The 8,769-nt window shown below is 46.2% G+C and overlaps 1 protein-coding gene across 1 annotated transcript in view; it reads left to right on the top strand.

Annotated features, from left to right (window-relative positions):
- BIN1 (bridging integrator 1) overlaps positions 1-8,769 on the top strand; it is a gene marked incomplete at its 3' end in the record, with an annotated part of 41,748 nt that overhangs the window by 20,484 nt on the left and 12,495 nt on the right. Inside the window, exons 8-10 of the mRNA XM_009072717.1 lie at positions 1,075-1,160; positions 2,515-2,590; positions 4,583-4,665. Of these exons, the coding sequence (XP_009070965.1) occupies positions 1,075-1,160; positions 2,515-2,590; positions 4,583-4,665 (245 nt within the window). The remainder of the gene's footprint in view (positions 1-1,074; positions 1,161-2,514; positions 2,591-4,582; positions 4,666-8,769) is intronic.

The raw sequence follows: 8,769 nt of genomic DNA, 5'->3' as shown, positions 1-8,769 counted from the left end.
CTGCTGTTGTCACATATGTAGGCACTCATGCTGACCTTCCTGATAAGACGTGTTATCAAGTTGCCTATGCAGAAATTTTTTCATCCTATGTCCCACTGCACAGGATTATGGGAGGATGCTGTGCTGTTGTAGATTACAGAATACGAATGTTTCAATTGGAAAACTTCAAGTCAGAGCACTGAGAAGAGAAAGAGGTCACCTAGGACAAATGTAGAAAGGGGAATGTGGTCGTTACTGGTGTCTGCTGTCAGTAACAGAAACCAGGATTATCCTTTTTGTCACTGAAACCTGACAGAATTCATCCATCAGTGTTGGGGTCTGTCAGTGTCTAGGTCACATGAACAGATAAAATTTAAACACTTAGCTGGGTGAAAGAGGTCCTATATGAGGCATATTGCCTTTGGTGTTGGTGGCCGACAGCAAGCCAGGGATTGCTCTAGTGTGAGACTACTGAAACCAAGACCTGCTGTTCAAGCCCTGCAGCCTCGCCGCCTGCTGGCACAACTCACGCTTTGCATACCCTTCCTTGCTTCTCCAGTCAGCTTTGTGGGGGAGCTGTATCAGCCAAGGATGCAGACCTCCTCCCTTCCTCAGCAGACATGGGGCTTTGGCATGACCTCACCTGAGCAGAGAGAGTCCTCATGAGGGAGGATTTTTCTCTAATACCATTTAGGATGGATTTCAACTCTTTCAGAGACCTGGCAAGGGACAGAGGCCCTTATTACCTTCATCTGTATCCAAGCTGGAGGCTGAACTGCCTGACCAGCTTTCAGTTTTTGAAGCCAGAGAGATTTATAGAATTTAAAACACATTAGTGGATGTTTGAATTACTTTCTGAGTATGCAAATGTTGACACCCATTGAGACTAAGCCTGAGAGTAACACATCAAGCTGAAGGGGCATGAGGTCACCTATGATGCAACCCTCATTCCTGGGAGACTCATTTAGGATGCTGATTACTTCATGCCAGAATTTTGCCTGGTCTCCCAAAGAAGTCAAAAGAGTCAAAGTTGTCCTAGCCCTGCAAGGTACTTGTGTGTGCTGGAGCTGACAATCTCCCTTCTTTGTTATTAAGGCTGAAGAAGAGTTAGTAAAGGCTCAGAAAGTGTTTGAAGAGATGAATGTTGATCTGCAGGAGGAACTGCCTTCACTATGGAATAGGTGAGTGCTGGAAGTTTTCCCAAGGGCTGGCTGGAAGGAAGCAAATATCCCAGCTCTTGTATCACTGATCACCTTAGCTTGGACTGGGTGTCTCCTCTTCTTTTCTGGATATGTCAGTCTGTCTTAGGATTCCCCCCAGCCGGGTTCACCCTGGGCTTTCTGAGCTTTGCTTCATGATTTTCCTGAAAAACACAATTTTTCCACAATGGGAAATTGTTTCTTTGGTTTGTCTGATTAATCCCTTTGCCCTACCAACTCTGCCCAACTTTCCAGGAAGACTTGAGAGACAATGCATTTGCCATACTGTGGTGATGAAACGGGCAGTAAAGAAACTGACATTTAGCTTGGAGGATGAACTGGGGGGGCAGGAGAAGCTGATGTATGGGGAGGACACAGTGGAAAGCAGGCAAAATCTTCCTAGGAGTGTCCCGGTTACTTATTTTTAAATGCAGTGATCATGTCTGGGTTGACAGTGCTTTTTTGTGGGGGATGGGGAGAGTGGGCAGCAGCAGGGTGGGAGAGCAAAGTGCTGATGTCTGCCTTCACTCCCCTTTCTGCCTGGCCTGGGTCAGGACTCTCTGCTCAAAGCAGAATGCAGGCCTGGCTAAGGAAGGAGCTGGGAGGGATGCAAGCATCTGGGTGGTTCCATGTGCAGAACTGTGATGCAGCTGGCCATCTCCCTCCTGCTGTTGCTCTTTCAGCTGGGTGCTGATAGAGCACTCTCTTGGCATCTGGCAGGCTGGCTAGAGGAAGGTGGGTAACAGGCAGCTGCTGGGGTTTTAAGGTGCCACAGGTTGCTCAGTTTCCTGCTATCTAGCTGATCCTTCTGCTTCCCTATTGCTCTCTGTGCCTATCCTGTACTTTCTTACTCTTTCTGCCCCTGAAGCAAACCTTTCATGCTTTTTCGCTTCCCCTGGTGCTGAGGGACTTCAGAGTGAATTAATATCTGTCCTGCCAATTCCCCCAGCTCTCTGAACACTCTGTCTGCATCACAGCCTCTATCCTTCTCCTTTCCACCTTCCTACCACAGACACGCTTTTTTTTTGCTTTCATTCTTTTTTTTCTTTCTTTCCTCCCTGCCCTGCACCTTACTCTCCCTTTAGCCAGCCCAAATTCAAATCCTATCCCACTTGGTCTCCTCCTCCCCTTAGACATATTTGCCCTGTACCTGGCCTTTGCTCCATCACCCCCTTCGTACTTCCTGGCCACTCTTCTCTTCCCACATGTACCAGACCTGAAAGAGTTGCATTTGAATGGGAATGGTGAATGGGAGGTAACAGAAGGGGCAGAATTGAAAGGTTTTGGGAGACTATTGTGTCCACTAAGTTCTTCTGTCTCATTTTTCATTTGGCAGTCGTGTTGGTTTCTATGTCAACACATTCCAGAGTATAGCAGGCCTAGAAGAGAACTTCCATAAAGAAATGAGCAAGGTAAGGCAACTAACAGCTTATCCTACTTATTCTCTCCTCACTACTAGTATTAAAAAAACAACCAAAATAAAACAAGCCAAAAAAGGCTAGAGAAAAAGGCCCTATGTCAGAGCAAAATAGAAACCCTTAGTTGTTTTCTGAGCCACTTGGGACAAAGGCTGTCTGACATACTAATGTAAAGGGATGGACCACAGGGCCATGCAGCAGTGGGGAGTTTGTGTCACTTGACAGTGCTCCTTTGCAGATCCAGAGAGGAAAGGGAAGTCACTTGTAGACCTATCTCTTGCTGCTTTTTTTAGTTCACCTACATTATGGATCTGTAACCTATAACCTGAGTGCACTCAGCATGGTATCTGTTTTCCTCCTCCTCTGCTGCCTGGCAGCAAGTTGATGAGTACCCTCATCTATCTAGCTGTGGGGTTGAATACAGCAGGGAACCTGCCAGTCTTCAAGTCAGCTGAAGACTGAGACCTGCCTCACTCCAGTCCCTCAAAAAGGCACTTCCCAGAAGTACCTTTCTGCTTTGGCTTCTTTCCTGCCCTGTGACCCAAAAGATGACATTTGAGTACTTAGCTTGGCATTTATATGGGCTACCAGTTTGCCATGAGTTGGGAATCACAGCAGTAAGCAGTGTTGTAAGCTGGTGGTGGTGAGCTGGATCCTGGTGTTGTATGCCAGCATCCAGAGGAGACCTCAGGAACAGTCTGTGGGGAAAGTCTCCCTTGCCACTGTCATTTACAAATACATTCATGTTTTCTCATGGAAAAGCTAGAGAAGTCCTGAATTCCTTAGGTCTGTACACTGCTTCCAAGAGTTGCACACCCTCTGTAAATGTTGCCCTAATCTTGAGGAGGGATTGAGAGCCCAGCTGGAAAACCCTTATATTCCCTCCACTCCCTAATGTCATCCTGACAACAAGACAGCCGCTAAGCAACAGGAAACATTATAGTCTGTCAATTCCCAGCAATCAGGGGCCCTCTGCCTTGGTGTAATGCATCAATTTTGAGCCCTGCTGACATTTTATGGGGTCTTTTCCAATTAATAACCTTCTCTTCTCCACTGGGGGATGAACTAACCATTAAGAATAGGGAGGGTTGTTATAATTATCAGTTTCTTGCTGTTAACTTACATTCAACATAACATAGGAAAAATGCTTGTTAGACAGGAATTCTCTTCTTGTATGATGTCAGGATTTTTCTTTGTTGAGGAATTTTGTATGAGGGCAGGGTTTTGCTTTATTCCATGAGAACCATCTGTTTTTTATTACTGCTAGTTAACTCCTGGTGTTGCCTGCATGATGTCTCCAACATCGATTGCATAGGATCCCTCCTCTTACCAGTGATAAATCTGGCATTTCATCTTGTTTATGAATTGGCTATTTAAGAATAGGATTGTCTTGAGTGTCACAGCCTTTAGTGCCAGGGAGAGTTTAGCCCCTAATATTGCATTTCTGCAAAGATGTCCAGGTCCTGCCCAAACCTAGATGGCCTAGGCAGCCTGTGAAGTTAAGGCTTGTTGAGTTAAAAGTCCAGCTGCCTTTGGCTCCACAGCTGAAATGGCCATATCCCAAGTTTTGATGAGCAGGTCTGAGGAAGAGCTTTTCACTACAAATCCAGAGTGAAGCTTCACTTGTAACACATGGACTCTTAGGTAAACACTCAGCCTGCTTCTGCAGTGGTACCTGGCAGCACACAGGTGGGGCCAGGTGACGGAGAAGCAACAGGGACAACCTGTAAGGAAGACAAAGCATTCCCATGGGATGCCAGCAGCTCTTTGACAGTTTGAGTGATGTATCATTTCATACCCCACGAAGGAGTGGAAATGGATTTAGGGCTGTCTTCAGGGCTGTCTTCTTTTGACATAGCTGTGTATGTATGCATGTCCAGGCGCAAGCCTGTGTTTGGTTAGCCTGTGCATTCCAGCTCAGACTCTCTTCTGGCACTTGGGCTCTTTTCTCATTCTTTTTCTTTCTTTTGTTTTTGTATTTCGCAGTTGAACCAAAATCTGCATGATGTCCTGCTGGGTCTAGACAAGCAGTACTCAGGCAATGCCTTCCCTGTTAAAGCACAGCCCAGGTCAGTAACTGGGGGAGCAGTGACTTTATCCCAGCTGGGGAGGAGGGACAAGGGTGTCTCTACTGGTGTATTGAAACCTCCATGTTGTCAGTTAGGAGTGATTTAACTACCTGCCAGTGCCCTCCTGGGAATTCCTAGAGCATGTCCAAGGTTGCACTTGGGGCTGGGTGACACAATGTGAAATCTATTACCTTTCTAGGATAGCATCTGGAGGCCTAAACTTTCACTAGATGCTCATATTTAGGCAACTGACTCTCAGCTCTGTTTTTTTGAAGTCCAGTTCCATGCACCAACATGAGATACTGAGCTGCCCTTTTTTCTGGGTCCAGTTTCCCAGCACCTAACCTGTTGATTCCCTCAAAAGCTTCCACCATGTACCTGCAGCTTGTGACTGTGAGCACCAAGAGTCCATTTGTTTCCCCAGCCTCCCCTTTGGCCCTTCAGACTCAAAATCACCTTTTTGCCAAAGTCTTATGCCTGTTCTGTATATGCAGCTGAAGTGCATTTCCTTTCCCTGTGTGTTGTGGAAGTAGTTGCAGGCTTACTAATATGAGGCCTCCTGACCTCAGAGCACTTTCAGTCTTCTCATATGCAAGAAGTAAGTGTCCTACAGACCTTTAGTTGTTTTTCCCTCAACTGGGTCCTGTCCTGTATGGTTAAGTGCAAGTCTGCACATTCTCTAGCACTGAGAAGGGAGGGAGAGGTTGGGCTCTGGATTAGGCTGACTGGCTCCCATCCAAGTGCACGAGTGATGAAATAGTGTCGGACTCTGGCTTCCAGCTGCTGCTAATCTCACGTGCTGGGTGAGCAGGAGCACAGCCCAAGTCCTCTACTGGTGTATTGATGGAGGGAGGAGGTGGAGTCAGCATGAAGTAAGGATAAGCTGTGGTCTGAGGGCATTGATTGGGAAGGAGTAGATCAGCTGTTGAGACTTGTACTCCCTCTCTCTTCTCCCTGTTTAACCTTCTATTGCAGTCATGCGTAGACAATGTGTGTGTCTTATTCCAACGTGTGTGGTGTTTGCCAGCTCTAAAGAAAGAGGAAGTTTGAGTTGAATTTGGCCCGTAAATTTTGGATTGCTGACACTAGATTTCAGAGATGCTAGTAGGAATGCTACTTGTGAAAATAATGTCTTCCCAAGTTAGCATGTCATGTCTGTTGATCATCACAACCCAACCAGACTGAAACCTTGTGAGGAGGACATGGTGCCTATCCTCTTGCTGTGGTGGGCCATGTTGTCTCAGTTAGCAGCATCCTCCAGGGTCCTGGGGGTAGGATGAGGTAACAGGACAGATGAAGGCTATAGCCATTGCTTTGTCCAGCTCCTTCCTCCTCCCTTCTTTCTTCCTTGAGGAAGTGATTGCAGACTGTAGGGACAGCCTGGCACAGAGGTGTTCATTGCTGTTGTGGCATGAAGTTTCCGGCCTGAAAGAGCTTTCAGTGAACATATTACTTCTCATGGTTCTCGCTCCCACAAACTGCTAGCTTCATCTGGGGCTGTAATGGGTGTCTCAGCTGCAGTTCTGTGCTCTTTGGCTGGCTATGAGACCACATGGCCCTAAAACCTGAAACTGAGTGCATGCACAGAGGTCCCTGTGTGAGTAGCAATCCGAGTGCGGCCGTCATTGTGTAACTCATGGCATCTTGGCTGAGGTGTCAGACCTGCCCCACAGCAACTCTCTTCCTCCTGAGCACAGTGGAGTAGGGTGTTATAGGAGTCATCTGGGTAGTAAATATGTTTTGCAGTGACCAGGAAATGCTGTGAGGTACTTCTGTCTCTCTGCACATCTGGCCTCTCATTGTGGCACAGGGCTGGAGCAAGAGCATGTAGGAGGAAATAGCCCTCACTGATCTGATTGCTTATTGTGGTCTGCAGTAGGAGCAGATGCTTCCCTAACCCTTTTCTGCTGAGAAGGGGATTGGAGATGGATACAATGGCAGGAAATGAATAAGGTGGTGTGAGAAGAGAGGCAGTTATCTATGCACATCATCATGGCATTCATGTGAGGCCCTACAGAAATATTATTGTGACTGATGGATACGATGCTGGCAGTGTAGCACAGTAGTACAGAGCAGCTGATGTATTTTGGGAACCTCAGACATATGTTTGGGATTTGTTTCTGAAGGAGTTTGAACATTCAGGCCTTAGATGCCTAGAAGACCTAGGAGATCTGTGGTGTTACCCTAGTATGATTGAACAAACTGGAAAAAGCTGTAGTAGGAAAGCTGCTGATTAGGTTCCATGTATAAACTGCATGCAGATTACATAAGTAAAGGAGAATGGGGAACTTGTTTCTTGTGTACCAATATTTACAGGGGAGAGTGAGGGGCTGTGAAAAAAGGACATTTGCAGGACTCTGCTAGTCTATAGAATTTCCTTTTTCTTCTCCATGTGCATCCTGGCCCCATATTCCAAAATGTAGAGGAAATGCTTGTTTGCTTATATGTATGTAGCTCTTTGGCAGGCATGAAAAGCCTTCTACCTTCTCCAAACCAGGCCATAGCTTTCTAGGAATGAGGGGAAGTGTGTATGTGTTTCTCTGTGTGTATTTGTGTGTCTGTCTGTGTCTGTGGGTGAGAGAGAGAGGAGATTGTGTCACCTTAATTACAGTGAGTTTTGTGGCACCAAGTGAATGGGTGCTTGGAAGCTTAACTTTTCCTCCCTGGTTTGACTGTGCCATCCTGTAACTGAAATGATTTGCGTGCCATCCTCAACAGAAAGAAAACTAAACTGTTCGCCAGGCTGAGGAAAAAGATGAGCAGGTACTGGTACAGAGAGCAGCATTTCTATACGTGTTTGATTTAGTTCCTAAAACTGGAGAGGCTGTTGCTGGACTCTAACAGCCTGGCACGTGTTAACCCTGTGGTGGGAGACCTGTTCTTTGCATGATACAATGTGTTCATGGCCTGCTGGGTCCTGCTGAGATCTTTCTGTGTCTGGATAATCCCATTAACTGCTTGTGTGCCTGGTTTGAATCCTTGCTTCTTTTTCTATCCAAGATGACAGTGTGAAAGCTCTGGCATTGTCTGTTCAGTTGCTTTTGTGTGACTGAAAATGCAGTGCTGGGTTTTCCATGGGAAATACAGTCAATTTTGGTGTTTAACAACTTCTATTTTTACTTATTAGGTTTGCCCTTTTGAAAAGGTCTGAAATGCTGCATTCTCATTCCCTTGCCTGGCCAGGGAGGACCAGGAGGCAGGTCTTTCACACTCTGAAGTCCTTTCCTATCTGCCTGCTGCAGTTGGGGGGATGATGAGGTGGTAATAGGACACTTGCAGCTTTGCTTCTTACTTGCTCCTTGTGCAGGGCTGGAGGAAAAGGAAGCCTGTTGTCTTGTGTAAAGACTAGTGCCTGTATCTTGCCTTTCAAGACAGTGATGGCATTGAATAACTGGATTGCTACAATGCCTAGAGTTACCATAGGTCAAGGACTCTGATGAGAATGTGCTCTGGAGCAATGTGGGTATTGCTGCATAATGAGGTGGAAAATTCCTCTAATTTTTGTTTTTCTTACTCTTTGAGTTGGTACTCCCTCCATGGTGTCTATATAGAAAGAAAAAAAATTGTCAAGGTGGTGTCCTCCTAGCAATAAAAGCAAGTGCTGGTGGACTGGGATCTTTGCTTTTCTGATCCTGACTTCCCACTGACTAGGGCAAGTCATGCAGCTTTTCTCTTTTCCTCTGCTATGCATCCTTTTAAAGCAGGAGGCTGGAAAGTGGAGAATGATAATTGCACAGGGAAGCTGATGGTAAAATCTTGTTATTTTTATCCTCAAATGAAAAGTAGTGAGGGAATGTCTTGTTACTATTCCGAGGTTTTTCTACTGTAGGAAAAGGAGGATCAACTGGAATACTTCTCTAGATGCCTGTCTCTGGTCTTGGTTGGACTGGTTGTACCTGCACCAGGCAGGAGGTCTAATATTTCCAGTTACTGAGAATGGATGGATGCTACAGCAGGAGGGCTATTAAATGTCACCTTGACAAGCTCTAGCCACAATGTCCTCCTACTCTGCCTTGATAAAGTCCAACTGGTCCAGCAGTTAAGGTGCCTGACCTGGGCTCTGCTGGGAGTTTCAGCTGTCAGAGCATTTGCTGGGTTCACAGA

This window comes from Acanthisitta chloris, unplaced genomic scaffold (assembly GCF_000695815.1).
Source record: "Acanthisitta chloris isolate BGI_N310 unplaced genomic scaffold, ASM69581v1 scaffold19664, whole genome shotgun sequence".
Classification (NCBI taxonomy): domain Eukaryota; kingdom Metazoa; phylum Chordata; class Aves; order Passeriformes; family Acanthisittidae; genus Acanthisitta; species Acanthisitta chloris.
This window is presented reverse-complemented; position numbering and strand designations above follow the sequence as displayed.